Raw genomic sequence first — 26,951 nt, forward strand, 5'->3', positions numbered from 1 at the left:
TAACTATAAGATAATTTCAGGGACTAATGAAAGTATTTAGAAAACTGGGAAGACTAGATGGGCCGAATGGTTCTTATCTGCTGTCACATTCTATGTTTCTATGTTTCTATTTCGGTGCAGGGCGTGTGGCTTCCCTGAGTCCCACTGATAGATGCTCCCTCTACTCTCCTATGGTTGCTGAGAGGAAGGAACATAAGGTCACTTCCTCCCAGCACGGTTGCAGAGAAGGGAAGAGGGAAATATTCAGCTCAACACCGTACGTACCAAGCAGGCAGCACCCCCTTATAGTGTGTACAAACACCCCAGAAACCAAGGATATTGGATTATGTGGTGTGTTTGAAGGCGTGTAAAATTGGAGAACACCTTTACTTGTTCATAGTTGAGGTGAATTATCCATTTGAAGAAAAAAAAACAAAACATTAGAAAGACTAGCAACAGCACCAAGTAAAGAATAGTACAACACAAATTGCAAAGAACGCAGGCTGTTTTTATTGATGCATATTAAAACAAAAGTTAGAGGCAGTTTTCGAAGCTTGGGAGACATTATTACATGGAAGATTTACACATAAGCTCCGGCTTATGAAAGAAATGTCCGCACTGTGCCTTTGGTGGTGCCTCTGCAAATTGGGCATTTTCTGAGAGACGGAGCACAGTCCTTACACACTACTAAATGTCCACAAGGGATAAAAACAATAGAGACTTCCTGGTCCATGCAAATCTTGCATGTTCTTTCTTCTTGGAGCCTTCTTAACTGTTCTTCTACAGGTAGATCTACAAGAAATGAATGCACATGGTTAGTGCTCATATAGGCACTACTGAACATTAATATTGCCATAACAAACCAGTGGAAGTGTCACTAGAAAACAAGTGTAAAATATTTTATAAAATTAATGCACAACCATCAAACATGCATATAAACGTGCATATATTTGAGCAGTGGATAACGAGTTGTAATGTATTGGGGGAGGCAGCATGTAGCATAATATTTAGATTGGTTAAGTAAGCTTGACAAATGAATTTTCCCATTTAAGCAATATGTGCACTTGCATCTGGTGTTACTGATTACAGGACTGTACACATTAGAAAGTAGTCTGAGTAGATTAAGTGAAAGATGAAATCCAGACTATTAGTTTTTTTTTTTTTTTTTTGGTTGGTTTTAAAATCCTTATAGAGTTGAGCTAAGTTCTCTAGCTACAGATCATTTTTTTTACATTTCTGTGTCATTTCTATACATGGATGTGGCCTGAGGCGTAACTAGAAACCATGAGGCCCTGGTGCGAAGATTGCCCTAGGGCCCCCCCCCCATGCATCGCACAACCCGTCAGCCCCTCCATGTGTCTCATTCACGTCCCTCACCATTCTATGTGTCTCATTCACATTCCTCAGCCCCTCCATGTGTCTCATCCACATTCCTCAGCCACTATATGTGTCTGATTCTCAGTTTTCCGATTAAAAATATACTACAGTCAGTTTGCAGAATAAGCCTGGTGCCTATTAATAAATACCACAGTCAATGTGCCCATTAATATCACAGCACGTTTTCCATTTAAAAAAATTCCGGCTTAATGTGGATTGTAGTGATCACTCTTTCTAAAGTATGTATGCGGTTAGTGATCCTGCAATGATCTGCACACCCTAGAAATATTTGACTGACTAAATGTCCAAACATTATTCTCTGTTTATGTGGACAACATGAATGTTGGTATTCATGACAACTCCTACTCTCCATTGCAAACAGTACTTAAAGCAATACAGAGGGGGAAATAACTTACAATATAATTCCTTGTAAAGGTCTGCATCATATTCCTTAACCCCTTAAGGACCAAACTTCTGGAATAAAAGGGAATCATGACATGTCAGGCACGTCATGTGTCCTTAAGGGGTTAAGACAGTTTTTGAATGCTAGAACTGCATTTTTCCCTTTTGCTAGAATGGTTTCGATCAGTTCTTGTGCTTGCAGAGCAGGTGGGGTTTTTTGCTTTATGGACTCGTTTTCAGGTGTGGTTATGATATGAGATGAATGAAGGTCGTTCAGAATGAGAAGTGAGCAGGTCAAGCGTTGAGACAGAGCGACTCGACTTTTTCTGATCACAATGATTTCATCTACAGAAAGAAAAGAAAATAATATTGACAAGCATAACAAAGATTTGATGTGGTGTGTGTAATTCAGCCATTGTATACACTGTTTCCATTATCTTAAGTTTGAAAAACAGAAGATTTTGTTTGAAGCTAGCGGGGATTTGCAACAGGTCTTTTTTGCTCGTAAAACTTTTCTTTACCAAATTTCACATTATTTATATCAGCGGTAACAAAACTTTGTTTCTTTGTTTCTTTCCCCAGTGTGCAGCAGCAAACGGGCAGCAGATACCGGCTTCATTTAGTTGCTCCCCACCTACTATTTAGCTCTACCAGCTGTATATTTAGCTCTGCCCTCAGCGTTTGACATTCTACCTTTCACCACCGGCCCCTGTGTGTGCAAGCTTTGTCAGCCGCCGAATACCCCCTGTTGCCATGGTGCCCTGTGCAACTGCACAGCTCGCACACTCCTAAAGTCGGCCCTGGGTGTGAGGATACAACGACCTATCATCAACAAAAGGTTTGTCTTTTACTTTGTATAAGCTGGGTAATAACAGCTGCTTCGAATAGATCCACTATTCCAGGTCACTCAGAACAAGGTTACAAATTACAGCTAAGATAAACTGATCAATCTGTTAGATATTAAATTATATAATCTGGATAAAGCATTTTTCTGACTTACCTGATCAAGGAGATGCGGATATTTTTCTTGGATTTCTTGAACTAAAGGCTGACCTTTTATATGCAATAACAATTCACATCTGAAGGGAAAACACCAAAGAACATTCAGTTCCACTAAACACTTTACAAACTAAAACTAAATCATCTTTTGTTAAAAAACAAAACAAAAAACTCAACCCATTGTATAGAGTATGACCCATTGCAGGCCAGTGGAAATCCAGTATTGAAGATTGTGCCATGAATCTCCCACTGCACTCCAAGATGTTTGATAGCAGCAGCTTATTATAGCAGTGGCTGCACAGCAGATGACTAGAGCCATCCGAAGCTGGGGTAAACCAAGGAAACAAATGTAATAAGTTAAAAGTTTAAAACTCTGCATTGAGTCGAAATCTGTCAGTCCACTGCTAGGCCCTGGGGAGATAGCGCAGCTAAGCGGACAAGGGCACATGTAGGAGTGTGGGGATAGATGCAGGGGAGGGTCTTTGACAGTGGGTGTATTGTGTGGGTGGGGGTTAGGGCTATGTGAGCTAGCAGGGGGGAGGTCTTACCTCAGTGCCACTTGGGATTCGGGCCAGTGAACAGCTTCCCGCCCGCCCACCCCGAGTAGGTTTAGTTAGTCACAGCGAGTCGGGGGTATGTCCTTGCCAATTAAGTGTGGTTATGTTAAGGATGGAATAAGTTCCTCATGTTTACAGGTCTCAGCCTCCCCTGCTTCAAAAGGTTTAACTTTAGGTTGCCTGAGGTCTCGTGCCCATCGAGCGTGGATAAGGTCGGCTGATGGCAGGCATTGGAATATGTTTTTTATGACGGGGGGGGAGGTGAGAGGCAGTGGTGTTTAGGAGCCACTGCAGGTTTTTATTGGCAAGGACGGGGGGTTCTCTGTATAGCACTGTATGTTGAATTGTTATTTATATATATATGTTGTTTATGTTTTGTTGCTAACAATTTCGTTACAGAAAGAAGAGTTTAATATATGGAGTTATGGGTGTGTTATACAGTAATTTATTTATGTTTTAATAAATGCTGTGGCCTGTTCATCCATACCACGTTGTCTGTCGTTATTGGGGGGAGGTTGAATGGGGTTTAATTATGTTTATGCTGCATCGTAATTCCCCACTACGTACATACATGAATTGAGCCAATAAAGGCATGTCTCCTAGACAAGCTTACATACTTTTAAAGGGCAAGAGATATCACAAGTAGACTCCTCTCTACTCCTTGACCACTTAGATTATATATATGTATAGTCTTGTGGCTTGACTGGTGTGCACATTTTTGTTTAACATTGTATTAACCATATATATATATATATATATATATATATATATATATATATATATATATATATATATATATATATATATATATATATGAAATTAAAATGTAGCGTTTGTTTCCTCATAGTTAAAATGTGCACATGATAAAGTGTATACAGTGATGCCAAAAAAGGTCGATGTTTCAGTCCCAGTGTGGGACTTTCCTCAGGACAGCATAACATAGAATCACATAATTATCAAATATATAGGTATAAGGTACAATTAGTGAACTCACCCCAGGTGTATTGACCAGCCCTCCATGGAGTCCCTAAATGCTATATACGCATGTGTAACTCTAATCCAACCCACCACGTAAGCTCAGGGCGTCCGGGTTGCCATGGTACCCTCCGTTGCTAACCTCTGATTGGTGGGAAGCAGTCCGTTCTCTTTTTACCACATATGGTTCCTGTTGGACTTGTTTTTCTATAGCAACGGATTATACACCTAATAGGTGTCTCCGATCTGGTTGCCGATACCATGGCAACCTAGCCGTCCGCGTTATATGAACATAGGGGATATACATAGGAGAAAAGACATGGTGCCGGTCAATAAAGTAATAATGTGAATAAACAGTGAAGATACAATAAACAGATAAGGTCCATTAAAGATATAAAAATGCCATAAGCATGTGTGGGTTAGTAAAGTGCTTTCTTACTATTAAAGTGCACAAACTGCTCAAGTGCACGCACTCGCTCAGCAAACTGCTAAAGTGCACGCACTCGCTCAGCGTCATGAGGACATCGGCTTTGGTGCCAGGAGCAACGCCCTCGCGGTCAGCCAATTTTCTAAGTGTCCACGCGGTGAGTGCTCCAATTGGATTGCTTGTGCGCGAGGACATTTATCGGCGGGGATACCTACTACATAAGCCGTTCTAAGGTAATGGCTTGGCGCCAGCGGAACCAATAGCGTACTGGACGTCTGCGTCCTTCCTTCCTATTTTTTTTTTATTTTTGTTGTGGTATTCTATTGGGGTCAAGGTAACTTGGGGTGGACTATATTGTATGTTTAAGTACTGGCTTTTTAGGGCGTTTTTTGAGACAGGAGATTTTTGGTTACAAGTTACCGGTATATGGCTTTCAAGGTGAGTTAAGTTATTGTTACAACATGTTATTAAACTTAATAAAGGACCACGGTCTTTTCTTCCACGTATCTGTCTCGGTGTGTTTATTATTGCAGTTAAACTTATATGTGGTTTGTTATGTATATGGTTTAATCCTAATAAGACTAGGAATGGTCAGATACTACACAAGTCCTTGGGGGCAGCATAATGGAATGTCTGTTTACCCTGCCCATATCGGACAGTCATGTTACAAGAGGAGGTCTGCTGCAAGTCAGGACTAAATAATACTTGCCACTGCATAAAACCTGAAATTTGGAGGCCTTATCACAATTCAATAAGTAAACCCCAAAGTGGTTCATACTAATAAAAATTGACTGAGCTTCTTTACTGTAGCATGTAAATCAAAATATAAAATATTCAGCAATGCATTTGTTGTGTTGGTCATGTGATTACCTGGGAAACTAATTTGCATTCTCAACTGAAGGGTCATCTCCAGAATGCCAACGTGTGAGGCCACCATCACAACAAAAGCACTTTACATGATTGTGGGAAGGTGGTGAGTGTGACAGGGTTAGGGGGCATTACTTAAACAGGGGGATAGTGTGACAGGGTTTAGGGGATTCGTATAATATGGTTAGTGGGGTTAGTGTGACAGGGTTAGGGGTTAGTGTGACAGGGTTAGGGGGTTAGTGAAACAGGGTTAGAGGGTTAGAGGGTTAGTGTGACATGTCTATGGGGGTTAGTGTGACAGGGTTAGGGGGTTAGTGTGACAGGGTTAGGGGGTTAGTATAATATGGTTAGTGGGGTTAGTGTGACAGGGTTAGGGAAACAGGGTTAGAGGGTTAGTGTAACATGTCTACGGGGATTAGTGTTTTAGGGTTAGGGGTCAGTGTGACATGTCTATGGGGGTTAGTGTGACAGGGTTAGGGGGTTAGTGTGACTGGGTTTAGGGGGTTAGTATAATATGGTTAGTGGGGTTAGTGTGACAGGGTTAGGGAAACAGGGTTAGAGGGTTAGTGTAACATGTCTACGGGGATTAGTGTTTTAGGGTTAGGGGTCAGTGTGACATGTCTATGGGGGTTAGTGTGACAGGGTTAGGGGGTTAGTGTGACTGGGTTTAGGGGGTTAGTATAATATGGTTAGTGGGGTTAGTGTGACAGGGTTAGGGAAACAGGGTTAGAGGGTTAGTGTAACATGTCTACGGGGATTAGTGTTTTAGGGTTAGGGGTCAGTGTGACATGTCTATGGGGGTTAGTGTGATAGGGTTAGGGGTTAGTGTGACAGGGTTAGGGGGTCAATGTGACATGTCTATGGGGGTTAGTGTGACAGGGTTAGGGGGTTAGTGTGAAGTGTTTAGGGGGGTTAGTGTGACAAGATTAGGGGGGGATTAGTGTAGTAGGGTTAGTGTTACCGGGTTAGAGGGTTAGGAGGTTAGTGGGACAGGGTTAGAGGGGACATGTCAACAGGGGTTAGTGTGTTAGGGTTAGGTCCGTTACAGTGTAACATGTCTATGGGGGTTAGTGTGATAGAGTTAGGGGTGTGACAGGGTTAGGGGGGTTAGTGTGACAGGATTAGGGGGGGTTAGTGTAGCAGGGTTAGTGTTACAGGGTTAGAGGGTTAGGAGGTTAGTGTGACAGCGTTAGAGGGGAAGGGGGTTAGTGTGACATGTCAACAGGGGTTAGTGTGTTAGGGTTAGGGGGTTAGTGTAACATGTCTATGGGAGTTAGTGTGATAGGGTTAGGGGTTAGTGAGAGAGGGTTAGTTTGAGAAGGTTAGGGGGTTAGTGTGACAAGGTTAGGGGGGTTAGTGTGACAGGGTTAGGGGGTTAGTATAATATGGTTAGTGGGGTTAGTGTGACAAAGTTAAGGAGGGTTAGTGAAACCGGGTTAGGGGGTTAGTGTGACAGGGTTAGTGAAGCAGGGTTAGAGGGTTAGTGTGAATGTCTATGGGGGTTAGAATCACAGGGTTAGGAGGTTAGTGTGACGGGGTTAGGGGGTTAGTGTGACAGGGTTAGGGGTGTTAGTGTGAAATATTTAGGGGATTAGTTTAATAGGGTTAGTGAGGGTAGTGTGACAGGGTTAGGGGGGATTAGTGTAGCAGAGTTAGAGTAACAGGGTTAGTGTGACATGTCTAATAAAGTAAGTGTGATAGGGTTAGGGGGTTAGTGAGATAGGGTTAGTGAGATAGGGGCTAGTGTGACAAGGTTAGGGGGTTAGTGAGATAGGGTTAGTGTGACAAGGTTAGGGGTTAGTGAAACAGGGTTAGGGGGTTAGTGTGACAAGGTTAGGGGTTAGTGTGACAAGGTTAGGGGGTTAATATAATATGGTTAGTGGGATAAGTGTAACAGGGTTAAGGAGTGTTAGTGAAACAGGTTTAGGGGGCTAGTAAAACAGGGTTTAGGGGGTTAGTATAATATGGTTAGTGGGATTAGTTTGAGAAGGTTAATGAAACAGGGTTAGAGGGTTAGTGTGACAGGGTTAGGGGGTTAGTGTGACAGGGTTAGGAGGTTAGTGTGACATGTCTACGGGGTTTAGTGTGATATGTTTAACCCCTTAAGGACACATGACATGTGTGACATGTCATGATTCCCTTTTATTCCAGAAGTTTGGTCATTAAGGGGTTAAGGGGGTTAGTGTGACAGGGTTATGGGGGATTAGTGTAGCAGGGTTAGTGTGACAGGGTTAGGGGGTTAGTGTGACTGGGTTAGGGGGTTAGTATAATATGGTTAGTGGGATAAGTGTAACAGGGTTAAGGAGTGTTAGTGAAACAGGTTTAGGGGGCTAGTGAAACAGGGTTTAGGGGGTTAGTATAATATGGCTAGTGGGATTAGTGTGAGAAGGTTAATGAAACAGGGTTAGAGGGTTAGTGTGACAGGGTTAGGGGGTTAGTGTGACAGGGTTAGGGGTTAGTGTGACATGTCTACAGGGTTTAGTGTGATATGTTTAGGGGGTTAGTGTGACAGGGTTGTGGTGAATTAGTGTAGCAGGGTTAGTGTGACAGGGTTAGGGGGTTAGTGTGACTGGGTTAGGGGGTTAGTATAATATGGTTAGGGGGGTTAGTGTGACAGGGTTAAGGAGGGTTAGTGAAAGAGGCAGGGATGTATTTACCACAAGGCAAACAATGCATTTGCCTAGGGCGGCACTTTCGGGGAGGGGGGGTGCCAAAAAATGCCACCCCAAGCTCCTGGACAAATGCTTGCCTCGTGTTCACCTTACTGTGAGTGAGTGTAGCTGTCGTTGTGTGTCTGTGAGTGAGAATGGATGTGCCTGTGAGTGTGTGTCAGTGTGTGTATGTCATTTTATGTGTATCTAAGAGTGTGTACCTGTCAGTGAGTGGGTGTGTCAGTGTGTGTCTGCCAGTGAAAGTGTGTGTTGGTTAAACAGTGTGTACTTATAACTGTATGTGTGTGCCAATGACTGTGTATCTGTCAGTGAGTGTATATCGGTGCATGTATCAATGAGGGCATGTGTCTGTCAGTCAAAAAAATGGCCATGAAACGAATTGGGGGGGCAAATTTAGATTTTGGGGGTGCCCAAATTTAGTCTCGCCTAGGGCAGCACAAATCCAAAATACACCTCTGGAAAGTGGGTTAGGGGGTTAGTGTGACTGGGTTAGGCGGTTAGTATAATATGGTTAGGGGGGTTAGTGTGACAGGGTTAAGGAGGGCTAGTGAAAGAGGGTTAGGGGGTTAGTGTGACTGGGTTAGGGTGTTAGTGTGACAAGGTTAGGGGGGTTAGTCAGTGGCGTACATACCAGGGTCGCAGGTGTCGCGGCTGCGACCGGGCCGGCCCACCAGGGGGTCCAGCCGCCCCTGCGACCCGGTATGTACGCACTGGGCCAGCCTCTTCTCCTGGGGGGCCCAGGAGGCGGCCACCTCCGGGCCCCCCGAGGCTGGCCCTGCTTACACCCGGCGGGCAGGCAGGCTGGCCGGTGCGCGAGGGAGCACTCTTCCCGGAGTGCTTCCTCTTCAGCTCCCTCGCGCACTGCAATGATACTGGAGCCGGAAGATGACGTCATCTTCCGGCTCCGGTATCATTACGGTGCGCGAGGGAGCTGAAGAGGAAGCACTCAGGGGAGAGTGCTCCCTCGCGCACCGGCCAGCCTGCCTGCCCGCCGGGTGACCGGCCCCCCAGGAGCCCAGCAGCACCACTGGACCCCAGGGAATCCCCTCAGCACTCCAAAAGGTAAGGAGGCTGGGGGGATTACATTTTTAAAAAGTGTGTGTGTGTGTTAGTGTGTGTGTGTTAGTGTTACTGTGAGTGTTAGTGTGTGTGTGTGTGTTACTCTGAGTGTTAGTGTGTGTGTGTGTGTGTTAGTGTTACTGTGAGTGTTAGTGTGTGTGTTAGTGTTAGTGTTACTCTGAGTGTTAGTGTGTGTGTGTTAGTGTTAATGTGAGTGTTAGTGTTACTGTGAGTGTTAGTGTGTGTGTTACTGTGTGTGTTAGTGTGTGTTAGTGTTACTGTGTGTGTTAGTGTGTGTGTTAGTGTTAGTGTGAGTGTTAGTGTGTGTTAGTGTTACTGTGTGTGTTACTGAGAGTGTTAGTGTGTGTGTTAGTGTTACTGTGAGTGTTACTGTGTGTGTGTTAGTGTGTGTGTCTGCTAGTGAGTGTCAGGGAGTGTGTTACTGTGTGTGTCTGTTACTGAGTGTGTTTGTGTTAGTGAGTCTGTTTGATGTCTGTTAGTGAGTGTGTGTTTGTCAGTGAGAGTGTATGTTTTGTAAGTGAGTGTGTATGTATGTCTGTCGCTGAGTGTGTCTCTGTCAGTAAATGTGTGTGTCTGTTAGCTAGTGTGTATGCGTCTGTTCGTGAGAGTGTGTGTGTGTCTTCAGCACTTACCTTTCTCCAGCGCCGGACTCCCTTGGCGCTGGGGATCCCTCCGCCGCTCAGCTCCGAATGCGCATGCACGGCAAGAGCCGTGCGCGCATTCAAACCGCCCATAGGAAAGCATTACTCAATGCTTTCCTATGGACGTTCAGTGTCTTAGAATCGCGGAAGCTCCCCTAGCGGCTGTCAGTGAGACAGCCGCTAGAGGCTGGATTAACCCTCAGTGAAACATAGCAGTTTCTCTAAAACTGCTATGCTTTTAGCTGCAGGGTTAAAACTAGAGGGACCTGACACCCAGACCACTTAATTGAGCTGATGTGATCTGGGTGTCTGTAGTGGTCCTTTAACCCCTTAAGGACACATGACATATGTGACATGTCATGATTCCCTTTTATTACAGAAGTTTGGTCCTTAAGGGGTTAAGTGTGTGTGCATCTGCATGCACTGGTGTACATACCGCGGTCGCAGGGGTCGCAACCCTGCAACCCCTGCGACCAGGTGCCCGCCGCCATGTGTTGCGGCCCCGGCCTGCGCAGAGTAAGCGTGCAGGGGGGGCCCACGGATCAATTTTCGCACCGGGGCCCCATAGGTCATGTGTACGCCACTGGGGTTAGTGTGACAGGGTTAGGTGGGTTAGTGTGACCGGATTAGGAGGTTAGTGTGACAGGGTTAGGGATAAAGATAGGGATAGAAATTTAGATGTTCCTATAGCCATGCTTTTAAAGCAAATGATCAATAGAGGCATACATAAATCTAAAGATGGAATAGACTTTAAATGGTATTTGTCACTTTACCTATAAATTATACTCCTTTGAAAAAGCATAACATTTTATCTGTACATTATTCTATGTGCTTTATGTAAACAGGTCTTTCTCCAACCTGTCATTTCTTACCCATATATTCTATGCCACAGATGTGACGGACGTAGGAGAGCAGAAGAGACCTCCTACAGGTGGTGCTTTTTCTTTCCACACATGGCAACCAAATTGCATATTCTGTGCGAGACGATGCTGTCATCGCTGGCTTGGGAGTATTGGAACAGAGTGACTCCTGTCACTCCATTTAGACACCAGCAAGGCCAAATTAAAGGAGACTGCGGATGGAGCAAGGGTGGACTTGAGATGGTTGCTACATGAAGGCTAACGCCCACAAAGCTGAAGACATGGCAGTGTTGGTGCTGGATTGGAGGCAAGGGGAGTTTATCTCAAAATGTTGCATTAAATACAATCCTGTATATTTGTGATATATGATGTATTTACCCAGGGCCGGTGCAAAGATTTTTGCCGCCCTTGGCAAAAGTAAAGTTTGCCACCCCCCCCCATATGACAATGCCCCACCCATATGACCTGCCATGTTAACTAACGCTAGTGCTGCAGTGCTGCAGTGCCGCCGTGTTTATATTAAAAGGCCTGCAGGGACAGGTTATAGACACCAGAACCACTACATTAAGCTGCAGTGGTTCTGGGGACTATAGTGTTTCTTTAATGTGAGGTAAATTAGAGATTAGTGCCACAAATAATATACTAGATTGCCTACTTACAACCAGATGAGGATGATGATGGGCTCTAGCTGCAGTCTGGCTCCACTGGTCTGGTGTAGAATAGGATCTCTGGAGGCTGTTTGTAACTGTGGTCACAAAAATCAATGTTCTGGGAGAACGGGAAGCAGCTCCATTTTTTGGGGGCCCTTTACACAGCTCAAGGTCTGGGTCCCAGGGTCCACCTTCATGTTCCACCAATAAGTTTGTTCACAGGGGGTGGAGTGTGTAGGGGATGTCCTGATTTGTGTGTAAGGAATGAATTGTGTGAATCTGTGTTTGTATGTGTAAGGGCTGCAAGATGTGTTTCTGTGTATGTAAGGGATGAAGTGTGTGTAAGGGTTGCATTGTGTGTGTAATGCATTGTGTGTTTTTCTGTGTGCAAGGAGTTCATTGTCTTTGTGTGTAAGGGGTGCATTGTGTGTGATTGTGTGTGTGTGTGTGATGGATGTCAATCTCTCCCTGCTCCCTTGTCACTCTCTTCTCCCCCCCTCCCTTGTTACTCTCATTCCCCCTCCCTCCCCTGTCACTCCCCCCCTGTCAATTTCTCTCTATTCGTCAATTCCCCTCCCTGTCAAAGTCTTCCCCCCCTCCCTGTCAATTTCTTTCTCCCCCCTCCCTGTTAGTTTCCCCCCTGTTAGTTTCTTCCCCCCACCTCCCTGTTAGTTTCTTTCCCCCACCTCCCTGTTAGTTTCTTTCCCCCCTCCCTGTTAGTTTCTTTTCCCCCACCTACCTGTTAGTTTCTTTCCCCCCACCTACCTGTTAGTTTCTTTCTCCCCCCCTTCCCCCTGTCAGTTTCTTTCTCCCCCCCCTGTCAGTTTCTTTCTCCCCCCCTGTCAGTTTCTCCCCCCTCCCCCTGTCAGTTTCTTTCTTCCCCCTCCCTCCCTGTTTCTTTCTTCCCTCTCCCTCCCTGTTTCTTTCTTCCCCCTCCCTCCCTCCCTCCCTGTTTCTTTCTTCCCCCTCTCTCCCTCCCTCCCTGTTTTTTTCTTCCCCCTCCCTCCCTCCCTCCCTGTTTCTTTCTCCCCCCTCCCTCCCTCTCTCCCTGTTTCTTTCTTCCCCCTCCCTCCCTCCCTCCCTCCCTGTTTCTTTCTTTCCCCTCCCTCCCTCCCTGTTTCTTTCTTCCCCCTCCCTCCCTCCCTGTTTCTTTCTTCCCCCTCCCTCCCTGTTTCTTTCTTCCCCCTCCCTCCCTGTTTCTTTCTTCCCCCTCCCTCCCTCCCTGTTTCTTTCTTCCCCCTCCCTCCCTGTTTCTTTCTTCCCCCTCCCTCCCTGTTTCTTTCTTCCACCTCCCTCCCTGTTTCTTTCTTCCCCCTCCCTCCCTCCCTGTTTCTTTCTTTCCCCTCCCTCTCTCCCTCCCTGTTTCTTTCTTTCCCCCCCTCCCTCCCTGTTTCTTTCTTCCCCCTCTCTCCCTCCCTCTCTGCTTCTTTCCCCTCCCTCCCTCCCCTTCCTCTGTTGTAGTGTGGCCGAGCTCTGTATGGTCCGGCCGGGTACAGGGAGCTTTTGTTTCCTGTACCCGGCCGGACTAACAGGAAGTGCACACTCAGTGTTCACTTCCTGTTAGTCCGGCCGGGTACAGGAGACAGATGCTCCCTGTACCGGCGGACCATACAGGGCTCGGCTACGCTACAGTGAGGGAGTGACAGGAGGGAGCGCTGAGCTATGGCTATGAGCTATGGCTGTGCCCGGGCGGTGCGCCCTCATGGACGCACCAGCCCGGGCAAAGCTGCAGCCGCCTGAGGCTCTCTGCAGAGCGCTCGGGCGGCTGCAGCATGAGGGGGGCCGGCGCTCCTGGTGGCGCCCCTTCCCAAGGGGCGCCCTAGGCGGCTGCCTAGTCCGCCTAACAGGTAGTGCCGGCCCTGTATTTACCAACGCTTTATCTTTAATGAAAATTCTATTTCTTTCACCAGCATGAAAACGATTACTGCAAAAAAGGCAACTACCCACCACATTGCTTCATATTCTGAGACCATTTTGACAATGGAAGAAAAGTTGGGTCACAAAGTGTCACAATCTAGAAAAGGAAAAAAAAGGTTTTAGTTAGTCATCATTAAAGCTTCTCTGAAAAACTCCTTATGAAATACTCACAAAATTCACTGAAATTCCAACTCAGTCAAGGGACTTTTTTGTGTACACCTATTTGTCAAGCCGATGTAAAAAATGCAGTGCTAAGCCTTGTCTAGCCCCTATCCATCACTAGTGATGGTAGAAGGGAAAAAGACTGTCTATATAGAATACAGAGATATCCTGCATAGTTTTACAGCACTGATGTCAGCTCCTAACATCTGAAGCGCCAGGTGCTCAAAAGGACCGAATGGAACAAAGTGGCAGCACCCACAAAGGACAGATTCACCTTCCCCTGAACCACCCGACACCCAGCTGCAATGTCACCGTCGGGGGTCTTTGTAATTAATGCAGACATCGGACGATGACAGAGCTGCTTTAACTCTTAAGATAAATCTTGTTTCACTAGTTTGTGTAGGGATACTCTAGGCACCATAATAGCTACATGCCATTGAAGTGTTTATTGTGTTTATGGTGCCTGGAGTGCACAAGCACTGTTCCATATTTCAAATTGTTAAACCATTTTGAATCAGTTTAACAGTGAAAGAATTGATCCAAGCACCATGACAGCTTTAGTGATTAGAATTGGTCATGGTGCTTGGAAGTCCATAAGCACAGCGCTTCAGTAAGAATATTTTGTTTTGTTACCAGAGGTGTAAACCTACCTCTTGCAAGATCATTAGCAAGCCTCAAAAACTACAGTTCTGGGCCAAAGTTAAATCTGTGCATGAAAAAAACAAAATAATAAAGTCCATCAGCACACATAGATTCCAATGGCGGCACAGTCCCTCAATACCATCCTAAGACCTCCCTTGATGACATCCCTCTTCTCCTGCAGTCACGAGGAGTAATATCCCAGAAGGATGATTGGGTTGCAGGGAGAACTTGGATGTAAGGGGAGCTTACTCTTACTTTACTTCTCTTTATCAGGAAGGTTAATAAAAATGAAAAAAAAATACATTGTTGTGGTTGGAGCAACCCTAGCCTCTAGTCACCTTCAACCCTACCTTAGCAATACCTCCAGGAGGTGTTCTTACCTGGGGTCTGCTGCTTGCTCCTTGCCTCTCCTGTTCTGGTATGGAGAGCTACTGCTAGGAGCTTCTGTTAGCTCTGCTGTGAAGGGCCAGCTCATTGACTGCACCACCAGGCGTAGCTCAGCAGAGAGGCAGTGTCTGATGTCTAATGGACCCAACATAAGAAGACAAACTGTTGGCAAGTGATTTGACTACTTACAAATCAGTGACAGGGCACTCTTGGCACCATACCCACTACAGAATACTATATAGAGGTTATTTGAGTTCATTTAAATGAATCTAATATTGTTTAACACTAAACTTTGAGACAGCCCCCACTTCAAGGAGATGAGGTTAAAAAAATAAAAAAGGGAATAATAGAATTTATAATGTATCTAGGTAAAAACAGAATTGAAAAGTAATGGCAGGATTAAAGAACAAAAAGACATCAAAGGATTGTTTCAATTATAAAAAATAGCTAAAGATAGTTTTAAGAAAGGAAGGATAAAATGCAAAGCGATAATAATAAAAAATAAATAAAAGACAACTGGCAAAAGCCAAGGTTCAGAAATTGAAAGTTGTAAAAAAAAAGAAAGAAATTAAATCGGGGTCAGTCCATCTCAGGTGGTCCAATAATTGTAAAGTTAGTCACTTGATCATTTTTTGATTTTCCTATTAGAGTGATTGCCTCTATGTATTGGTATTGCAAAACATTTTGCTCATTTTTATTCTACCTGGTTTAACCACAGCAGCCATATTTGAGTCATGGCTGTTGTAGCTCCAAGGAACAACAAGGTACGTGTACATATATAAATACATTGTATATTCTTGTTCCTTAGCCTTAGAACTTAAGTTCCAATGTAAATCTCAAGAATTCCACTTTTAGGGACAATGTATAATGAGCAAGGTCCAACTCTCTGTCCTAACTTTTGTTCTTTTGTTTTTAGGAGTATCTAGGCAAGGACATGTATGCAGAACATTTCAGGTTTGAGACTTCTCTTTTTATGGGAGTGAGAAAGTACAGTTTTTGTAATATTTCACCTCACTTTTGAATTGAATATTTCTAGTGGGACCAGATAGGATTTTTCACAGATTTAAAGGTATAGTGCCAGGAAAACATACTCAGGCCCCCCCTCCCGCCTGGCTCTGGGATGAGGAAAGGGTTAAAACTTACCTTAATTCCAGCGCCGGGCGGGGAGCTCTCCTCCTCCTCTCCGCCTCCGATCCTCCCTTTCGGCTGAATGCGCATGCGCGGCAAGAGCTGCGCGCGCATTCAGCCGGTCTCATAGGAAAGCATTTACAATGCTTTCCTATGGACGTCCAGCATCTCCTCACTGTGATTTTCACAGTGAGAATCACGCAAGCGCCTCTAGCGACTGTCAGTGAGACAGCCACTAGAGGATTTGGAGGCTGGATTAACCCTATTATAAACATAGCAGTTTATCTGAAACTGCTATGTTTATAAAAAAAAAAAAAAGGGTTAATCCTAGATGGACCTGGCACCCAGACCACTTCATTAAGCTGAAGTGGTCTGGGTGCCTAGAGTGGTCCTTTAACCCCTTAAGGACCAAACTTCTAAAATAAAAGGCAATCATTACATGTCACACACGTCATGTGTCCTTAAGGGGTTAAGTTATCAATGGTAAAGTTCTGCTGTAAAATGTTTGAGTTTGAGATTCTACTGCTTACAGAGCTAGGAGCCTAGGACTAATAGACATCTGGGGAAAGCCTATTAATGTGTTTTGAGAAATGAACATATGTAATACAAGCAACCTATGCTGGAACACTTGAGACAATTTAACCCAATACTATGTTAAAAAAAAAAAAAACACAAACTGAAAACCAGAGTTAAACTGAAACCCAAGAGGAAGGGGAACTGGTAAATGAGATTATGCCTTCTTTCTATGGAATGACAGGGGTGAATGACAGAAGGGAAGGAACATGGATATCAATAATAAAAAAAAGAAAAATGAAATTACTGTGAAAGAAAAACACACAAACAAACGATTACTGTGGGTATTCTCTAACTTGAGTTACAGGATCTGAGAATCAGATCAAGAGAGATGTTTGCTGCATTCTATAGAACGACAAGGATGAGTGACACCATTAATAGAAAAAACATAAACTGCTGTGGATTAACAACCACAAAACAGACTACATGAATAAATATCGTGGGCAGTCTGTAACTACAGGGACATGTTCTGTAATGCAGGTTAAACCAGATTATTGCTGCATTCTATGGTATGACAAGGTGAATGACCTTTAGACATTTACATCATTTGGCAATGTTTATGGTGCCAGGAGTGCCCCCCTCCAGCGGAAATAGCCGAATAGTTTTAAAACAGTTTGCCTTGGGGTCTGCTTGGCGCCACTCCCTACCTCTACCACAGCCTCATTGGGAGCCGCAAGCCCTTTGCCTGAACTAATCCTGGTAGTGCAGGACTTAGCTCATTGTTTGAGAACTATTAGCTGATGCTGTAAGCATTGCGGAGAGCTAACAGACACATCTAATTAGCAGCTTTTGGCTCTCCAGACTGTTAAAAGGAGGCAGGTAGTGGCGCTCAACCACAGGTAAGAAGTCAATCTGTTCTAAACCTGTTCTAAAACTACCAAGGCACTCCTGGCACCATAACCACAGCAAAACTATTCTATTGGCATTTGGTAGGGCCTTGTCATAACATAGAATAACCTGGAATGCAGCAATAACCTCACTTAATCCGAGGTAAAAAAAAAAAGGAAACAGCCTTTCTTGTGACTACGAAAGCAAAGTGATTTCTGACATATTACCATACATAGTTCCACCAATGAAACACCTAGGCTTCTCACTATCTTAGTTAAAGCCACTAACCATGTGGCACTTAAGTATTGACCCATAATAGGTCAAGACTGTAAATCAATAATATAATAATAACAGCTCATGATATTTCAGGTTTAAAATAAATGTGTATAAATAGAAAAATTCATACATACATACATATATGTATATATATATATATAAATCAGACTTACCCCTGATAGTTGTACGAAAGCTTTGTAACGAAGAACAAGTTTCTAATGTTTTTTCTGAAATTTGCTGGATGGATACCTTCCTTTTCTGTAAGCTTTTATACACGTGTCGTGAATTTCCCATGCCCTTTATAAATGTGTGTTGTGTCATGAATGATGGCAACACCCTTTCACTGACATTATCCTTCATAAGAGTCAGCCACGATTTCAATATGCAGAGGGAAAAAACTGAGGGAGAACAATCGTTCAGACATGTCAATTACAATTTCATTGCCTCCTGCCTCACCGAACCCGCTCGAACAAATGCGGAAAATAGTAAGATAATATTTATCCGGGGTCCGCACATAGTATTTCCCTGAAGGGTATGTCTACTTCCACTTCATATTCTGTAATAGCTAATAGGCTTTGACACCTACACATTAGTCTATCGTTACCCCTTTTACTTTTCTGAAGTACAGATTACCGAAGATCTCTTACTCTGCTGCATCTTTGTTTAATCGCATTGAGACCTGTGAGTCTCACACATACACCTACTGCCCTATTGTACTACTATAAATATGTTTGTTTGCTTTAATAAAGCCTTGTTAAAAATCAAAATATCTCCATAGGCGCTAGTTTTGTTATTGCTGTGATGACCAATTACCTAATAATTGCTGCCTGTACCTTTACTACTTTACTATACTTTAACTGTGTATGCAATTATACTGTATTGTACTGTAAAAGGTAATGCCATTGGTGTGGCATTATGGTTATATGCCAATAAACTTCAATTTAAAAACTAAAAAACTGAGGGGGAATATCTACATATTGTCTAACATGGCACTCCAACCCTGCCTCGTTCCATGCCATGGAATATCACCCATTACAGCTCTCTGCCCACTATCAGAACTACATTCACTAGGATTGCGAATTGTAGTGAAATTCAGTTTTAGGCCAAAATAGCGATGTTTTCGTTTCGGCTATGTTGGCTTTAAATTTGACCATTTCCACTTTAGTGATTAACCATTTTAAAAAGGTTACCGATAGCCTAATTGTTTTCCTCAGATCACATGCAGACCTGAAGAATCAGCTGATTTTCTGTATAATAACCTCCTATTCTGCCAGCCGATCCCTCAAATAATATAAGGGAGTAGACCATTATATTGGTAGTGGGAGTTTTTATTTTGCCTTTAGTATGTAATCTTTTTGTCTGTAGTTTATTTGTTCTGGTATTTTTTTTGTTTTATTATTTTACCAACTTTGATTAAAAAAGCCACAAAGGTAAATTGCATGACAGGTGCATAGTCAGACCCTTGAGCATTAAGAATAAAATACCCAATTATGGCCGGACACCAATATGTTGGGTAAAATTATGTCCACAGCTTTTAATATTATATAATATCAATTTTAATACAAAAAAGTCATTGTCAAACAAACCCAGTACACAGTATATAACTAGCCTCCCACAACATTACAATGACCCCAAAATTACCAACATAACACCGTAACAAAATAACATAAATAACATCATGAAACATAATAAAGTGCAAACAACTTCCCCGAATGATACAATGTACGGGTATACAGAGATACCCCTACAGCCCCAGTTTCTAAGCCACAGCTCGAAAACCTACCATACCAACTTCCCGAATGACCAAATGTACGGGTATACTGGTATACGTCTAAAACTCCAAGTTCTGAGTCACAGGCCAGCTCAAAACCTACCATACCAACTTTTAAAACACATTATTCAATCCATAATAACAACCCAATCCACCACCCCCAATTTAATTATCCAGCCCACCACCGCTGTGACCAGATGCAGGATAGCTCTGTCACGGGAGTCATACCCCAACACGCAGGAAAGAGGAAAGCCACAAAAAGTGGATCTGAAAGACGTATTACCGAGCCTCAGAGTGGCCAGACTTAACGTATAATACAACAAGGAACAGGGTCAAGATAAATCAAGGATAACAGAAATACTCAGAGTCAATAACCTGTAGCGCTATAATCTCTCTATGCAGTATCCCTACGGACAAGGATAACAGAAGGGACTCATGTGTTATAAGAGGTGTCTGGAGGGGTCTACCATCTATGGCCTCAATGGCCAAAGGTGTGGATTTCTCCCTCAGAGGGATAAGAAGGTTGTTTACAAATCTCTTCTCAATAAAACATTCAGCAGCTCCTGAATCGACAAGAGACTTACAAGGAATGTTATGAGCACCCCAAGATAGAATTACTGAGAGGAGGAACCTGTTGTGAGGCATGAGAGAGGACGATTTCATTACACCTAAGGCCGGTCCTCTAACGGTGCTTAGGTGCGGAGCTTTTCCGGACGAATTGGTCAGTTTAGACGCAGATGTCCCTTTTACCACAATACAGGCCTTACCCCTCAGCCCTACGATATTGTTTCTCCGCCTCTGAGAGCTTCATCACTCCCAGTTGCATAGGTTCGGATTGGATAGCAACTGCAGGATCAGATGGAGTCACAAGAGGAGCAGGGGAAACAGGGGTATGGATAGTCCGTGTCTTGGTTTTAGCCCCCTCCCTAAGGCGGTTATCAATATCCATCTGGAAGATCTTTAGCTGCTGTTTCATCTAATAAAGCCTCAGAGAGCCCTTCTGAAAAAGCAGTTACCAAACCGCTGTTTGTCCAATCTACCTCGGCCGCTAGTGTGCGGAATTCTATGGCGTAATCAGCAACGGATCTATTTCCCTGTTTTATTCACATTAACGCTTTGGTCGCCTTCTTAACTTTCCCAAGAGGTTCAAAAGATCTTTTGAATCCAGTAATGAATTCCATGTAGTTGTAAGCTACAGTCCTACCACTTTCCCATAAGGGATTGGTACATGCTAAGGCTTTACCGGATAGTTGGTTCATTAAATATCCGAACTTTGCCCTGTCAGAAGGGAAAGAGCCAGGAGATGCCTAAAAGTGGTATTCTATCTTGGACCCATTCTCTTTAATATTTTTATTAGTGATATTGCACAAGGTCTTGATGGTAAGGTATGTATTTTTGCTGATGATACTAAGATATGTAACAGGGCTGATGTTCCAGAAGGGATAAGCCAAATGGCAAATGATTTAGGTAAACTAGAAAAATGGTCAGAGTTGTGGCAACTGAAATTTAATGTGGATCAGTGCAAGATAATGCATCTTGGACGTAAAAACCCAAGGGCAGAGTACAGAATATATGATAGAGTCCTAACCTCAACATCTGAGGAAAGGGATTTAGGGGTGATTATTTCTGATGACTTAAAGGTAGGCAGACAATGTAATAGAGCAGAAGGAAATGCTAGCAGAATGCTTGGTTGTATAGGGAGAGGTATTAGCAGTAGAGAGAGGGAAGTGCTCATGCAATTGTACAGAACCCTGGTGAGACCTCACTTGGAGTATTGTACGCAGTACTGGAGACCTTATCTTCAGAAGGATATTGATACTTTAGAGCAGGGGTCAAGTCCTGGGGAAAAAAGTGTGGGAACTCACCCAAGATTCCCGCGCCCTCTTCCCTCCCCCCCTTAAAAAAATGTACACTCCTATGCATATAGTGCAGTGCAGGGTGTGTATAATGAATATACTGTGTTTGTAGTGAATGCAGAGTATGAATAATAAATGTAGTGTGTTTGTAGTGAGTGCAGTGTGTATAATAAATGTAGTGTGTTTGTAGTGAGTGCAGAGTGTGTATAATGGGCTGAACTGGAAGTTTGTAGAACTAACTTTAGAAGCATATGGAATAGATGGATGGATGATAAGAGGAATCATGGCCCTATATAAAAACCCTTCTACTAGAATAGTAGGCCCAAACGTATGTTCCGATTGGGTACCAGTAAAAAATGGAGTGAGACAAGGGTGTCCGCTCTCACCTCTACTATACATCCTCTCAATAGAACCTCTAGCGGAAAACATTAGAAACAATGTAGATATAAAGGGATATAGAACAGGAGATAAAGAATCAAAAATTAGTCTCTATGCGGATGATATCCTTTTAACAATCACTGAGCCAATTAGATCATTGAAGTATCTAATGGAGGAAGTTAGGCGGTATAGCCAACTAGCAAATTATAAACTGAATAATGAAAAAACAGTTGTAATGAGTATTGAATTAGATAAAAAAATCAAGAGAGGAAATTAGCAATCTCTATGCATTTACATGGGCACCCCAGAAATTTGACTGTTTAGGAATATCTTATACGAAGAATATAGAGAGAATGATGGAAGAAAACTTTTTGAGTCTCTTAAAAAGTACAAACTTACTACTAAAGGATTGGAGAAATATGCAGATTACGTGGTGGGGCCGCATTAATGTCATCAGCTCTTATGTTATCCCTAAGTGGAATTATCTATTTCAGATGATTCCACTCAGGGTTCCAGATAGCTGGTTGACGCTATTACAAAATAACTTGGAGAGCTTTATTAACAAGGGCAAGAAGAATAGAATAAATAGAAATACATTATCACTAAAGACCAAGGAGGGAGGACTAAATTTCCCTAATATAAAATTTATATATTGGGCTAACATGATAACGCATATGTATAGGTCCCAAACGGCGGCGGCTAAAGAAGAAAGTTGGTTTAGTATTGAAATGGAAGATTTGAGACTAAAAAATATAGAGGGTATACTTTGGAATACGAAACCATTAGAGAAGATGAGGATTGATATTAAAAATAATATTATATGGGCTCAATTGCAGCCCGTTTGGGAAGAAATTAAAAAGAAAATGGGTCTTAAATATACAATTCTAGATACAGCAAATCTGAGCGTAATTGAAGTCAATATGAGCGATCTTTGTTTGGACAGCTGGCGTATTCATGGAAGACACAAAGTCTCGCAGATATTAGGCTAGGTCAATATATTGTCTTTTGATACTATTTTACAAAAGTATCACTTATCGCAGCGAGAGGCATTTACTTATTTGAGACTTAAATATTTTATGCAGAAATATCTTAATAAAGATTCCGGAAAAGCTCCCATAATGATAAAAAGTATATTTTCACATCAGAACGTACCGAAAGTTTTATCCAAAGCAATAGAGGTGGTAAGAAATATTAATGAGGTAGTTAGTTTTCCTCAGAAGATTAAGTGGGAAATGGATCTGAAATGTCTTCTAGAACAAGAGGAATGGTGTAAAGCTATAAATAATACCTGTCGACAGGTGCAATGTTTAAATTTAATAGAATGTTACTATAAGGTCATCTACAGATGGTATTTAGTTCCTAATAAGCTATCCCTGATGTATCCAGGGGTCTCTCCTAAGTGTTGGAGATGTGATAAAGAGGTGGGCTCATTTACCCACATTTGGTGGAGTTGTCCAAACATCCAGAGTCCTATCAAGATTATGCTAAGATTTATTAAAGCTAATACTGGGATAGATTTAGATATGAAAGCAGAGGTAGTTCTGTTACATATGGATTGGCCAAAGATGTCATATAGTAATAGTTGCTTTATTATTCACTGTTTTATAGCATTTAAAACTATGCTTGCACGGAATTGGAAATCTAATAAGCCAATTTATTGGGATACTATTAAAGATCAAAGAGATCTGGAAAGAGATCTGAGCATCCCATATTTGTAGTGAGAGCAGTGTGTATAATAAATGTAGTGTGTTTGTAGTGAGTGCAAAGTGTGTATAGTGAATGTAGTGTGTTTGTAGTGAGTGCAGAGTGTGTATAGTGAATGTAATGTGTTTGTAGTGAGTACAGAGTGTGTATAATGAATGTAGTGTGTTTGTAGTGAGTGCAGTGTGTATAATGAATGTAGTGTGTTTGTAGTGAGTGCAGAGTGTGTATAATGAATGTAGTGTGTTTGTAGTGAGTGCAATGTGTATAATGAATGTAATATGTTTGTAGTGAGTGCAGAGTGTGTATAATGAATGTAGTGTGTTTGTAGTGAGTGCAGTGTGTATAATGAATGTAGTGTGTTTGTAGTGAGTGCAGAGTGTGTATAATGAATGTAGTGTGTTTGTAGTGAGTGCAGAGTGTGTATAATGAATGTAGTGTGTTTGTAGTGAGTGCAGTGTGTATAATGAATGTAATATGTTTGTAGTGAGTACAGAGTGTGTAAAAGGAATGTAATATGTTAGTAGTGAGTACAGAGTGTGTATAATGAATGTAGTGTGTTTGTAGTGAGTGCAGTGTGTATAATGAATGTAGTGTGTGTAGTGAGTGCAGTGTGTATAATGAATGTAGTGTGTTTGTAGTGAGTGCCGTGTGTATAATGAATGTAGTGTGTTTGTAGTGAGTGCAGAGTGTGTATAATGAATGCATTGTGTTTGTAGTGAGTGCAGTGTGTATAATGAATGTAGTGTGTGTAGTGAGTGCAGTGTGTATAATGAATGTAGTGTGTTTGTAGTGAGTGCAGAGTGTGTATAATGAATGCAGTGTGTTTGTAGTGAGTGCAATGTGTATAATGAATGTAATATGTTTGTAGTGAGTACAGAGTGTGTATAATGAATGTAATATGTGTGTAGTGAGTACAGAGTGTGTATAATGAATGTAGTGTGTTTGTAGTGAGTGCACTGTGTATAATGAATGTAGTGTGTGTAGTGAGTGCACTGTGTATAATGAATGTAGTGTGTTTGTAGTGAGTGCAGAGTGTGTAAAATGAATGCATTGTGTTTGTAGTGAGTGCAGTGTGTATAATGAATGTAGTGTGTGTAGTGAGTGCAGTGTGTATAATGAATGTAGTGTGTTTGTAGTGAGTGCAGAGTGTGTATAATGAATGCAGTGTGTTTGTAGTGAGTGCAGAGTGTGTATAATGAATGCAGTGTGTTTGTAGTGAGTGCAATGTGTATAATGAATGTAATATGTTTGTAGTGAGTGCAGAGTGTGTATAATGAATGTAGTGTGTTTGTAGTGAGTGCAGTGTGTATAATGAATGTAGTGTGTTTGTAGTGAGTGCAGAGTGTGCATAATGAATGTAGTGTGTTTGTAGTGAGTGCAGAGTGTGTATAATGAATGTAGTGTGTTTGTAGTGAGTGCAGTGTGTATAATGAATGTAATATGTTTGTAGTGAGTACAGAGTGCGTATAATGAATGTAATATGTTTGTAGTGAGTACAGAGTGTGTATAATGAATGTAGTGTGTTTGTAGTGAGTGCAGTGTGTATAATGAATGTAGTGTGTGTAGTGAGTGCAGTGTGTATAATGAATGTAGTGTGTTTGTAGTGAGTGCAGAGTGTGTATAATGAATGTAGTGTGTTTGTAGTGAATGCAGAGTGTGTATAATGAATGCAGTGTGTTTGTAGTGAGTGCCGTGTGTATAATGAATGTAGTGTGTCTGTAGTGAGTGCAGTGTGTGTATAATGAATGTAATATGTTTGTAGTGAGTACATAGTGTGTATAATGAATGTAATATGTGTGTAGTGAGTACAGAGTGTGTATAATGAATGTAGTGTGTTTGTAGTGAGTGCACTGTGTATAATGAATGTAGTGTGTGTAGTGAGTGCAGTGTGTATAATGAATGTAGTGTGTTTGTAGTGAGTGCAGAGTGTGTATAATGAATGTAGTGTGTTTGTAGTGAGTGCAGTGTGTATAATGAATGTAGTGTGTGTAGTGAGTGCAGTGTGTATAATGAATGTAGTGTGTTTGTAGTGAGTGCAGAGTGTGTATAATGAATGCAGTGTGTTTGTAGTGAGTGCAGAGTGTGTATAATGAATGCAGTGTGTTTGTAGTGAGTGCCGTGTGTATAATGAATGTAGTGTGTGTAGTGAGTGCAGTGTGTATAATGAATGTAGTGTGTTTGTAGTGAGTGCAGAGTGTGTATAATGAATGCAGTGTGTTTGTAGTGAGTGCCGTGTGTATAATGAATGTAGTGTGTTTGTAGTGAGTGCAGTGTGTGTATAATGAATGTAGTGTGTTTGTAGTAAGTGCAGAGTGTGTATAATGAATGCAGTGTGTGTAGTGAATGTAGTGTTTTGTAGTGAGTGCAGAGTGTGTATAATGAATGCAGAGTGTGTATAGTGAATGTAGTGTGTGTAGTGAGTGCAGTGTGTATAATGAATGTAGTGTGTTTGTAGTGAGTGCAGAGTGTGTATAATGAATGCAGTGTGTTTGTAGTGAGTGCCGTGTGTATAATGAATGTAGTGTGTTTGTAGTGAGTGCAGTGTGTGTATAATGAATGTAGTGTGTTTGTAGTAAGTACAGAGTGTGTATAATGAATGCAGTGTGTGTAGTGAATGTAGTGTTTTGTAGTGAGTGCAGAGTGTGTATAATGAATGCAGAGTGTGTATAGTGAATGTAGTGTGTTTGTAGTGAGTGCAGAGTGTGTATAATGAATGCATAGTGTGTATAATGAATGCAGTGTGTGCTGGATGAAGTGTGTGCGTGCTGGATGATGTGATGTGTGTGCGCTGGATGATGTGTGTGTGCTGGATGATGTGTGTGCGTGTGTGCTGGATGGTGTGTGTGTGTTGGATTATGTGTGTGTGTGTGTTGGATTATGTGTGTGTGTGTGTGTGTGTGTTGGATGATGTGTGCTGGATGGTGTGTGTGTGTGTGTTGGATTATGTGTGTGTGTGTTGGATTATGTGTGTGTGTGTGTTGGATGATGTGTGCTGGATGGTGTGTGTGTGTGTGTGTGTTGGATGATGTATGTGTTGGATGATGTGTGTGTGTGTTGGATGGTGTGTGTGTGCTGGATGATGTGTGTGTGTGTTGGATGGTGTGTGTGTGCTGGATGATGTGTGTGTGTGCTGGATGATGTATGTGTGTGCTGGATGATGTGTGTGTGTGCTGGATGATGTGTGTGTGTGCTGGATGATGTGTGTGTGTGCTGGATGATGTGTGTGTGTGTGTGTGTGCTGGATGATGTGTGTGTGTGTGTGTGTGTGTGCTGGATGAAGTGTGTGTGTGTGTGTTGGATTGTGTGTGTGCTAGATTTGTAGTGAGTGCAGAGTGTGTATAATGAATGCATTGTGTGTGTAGTGAGTGCGGTGTGTATAATGAATGTAGTGTGTTTGTAGTGAGTGCACATTGTGTATAATGAATGTAGTGTGTGTAGTGAGTGCAGTGTGTATAATGAATGTAGTGTGTTTGTAGTGAGTGCAGAGTGTGTATAATGAATGCAGTGTGTTTGTAGTGAGTGCAATGTGTATAATGAATGTAATATGTTTGTAGTGAGTACAGAGTGTGTATAATGAATGTAATATGTGTGTAGTGAGTACAGAGTGTGTATAATGAATGTAGTGTGTTTGTAGTGAGTGCACTGTGTATAATGAATGTAGTGTGTGTAGTGAGTGCACTGTGTATAATGAATGTAGTGTGTTTGTAGTGAGTGCAGAGTGTGTAAAATGAATGCATTGTGTTTGTAGTGAGTGCAGTGTGTATAATGAATGTAGTGTGTGTAGTGAGTGCAGTGTGTATAATGAATGTAGTGTGTTTGTAGTGAGTGCAGAGTGTGTATAAT

The 26,951-nt window shown here is 42.4% G+C and overlaps 1 protein-coding gene across 1 annotated transcript in view; it reads right to left on the bottom strand.

Annotated features, from left to right (window-relative positions):
• Positions 1–466: 466 nt before the first annotated feature.
• BIRC2 (baculoviral IAP repeat containing 2) overlaps positions 467–26,951 on the bottom strand; it is an 86,425-nt gene continuing 59,940 nt past the window's right edge. The window contains exon 8 of the mRNA XM_063430431.1: positions 467–771. Coding sequence (XP_063286501.1) covers positions 578–771 — 194 coding nt within the window. The 3' untranslated portion in view covers positions 467–577. The remainder of the gene's footprint in view (positions 772–26,951) is intronic.

Source organism: Pelobates fuscus, chromosome 1 (genome assembly GCF_036172605.1).
Source record: "Pelobates fuscus isolate aPelFus1 chromosome 1, aPelFus1.pri, whole genome shotgun sequence".
Classification (NCBI taxonomy): domain Eukaryota; kingdom Metazoa; phylum Chordata; class Amphibia; order Anura; family Pelobatidae; genus Pelobates; species Pelobates fuscus.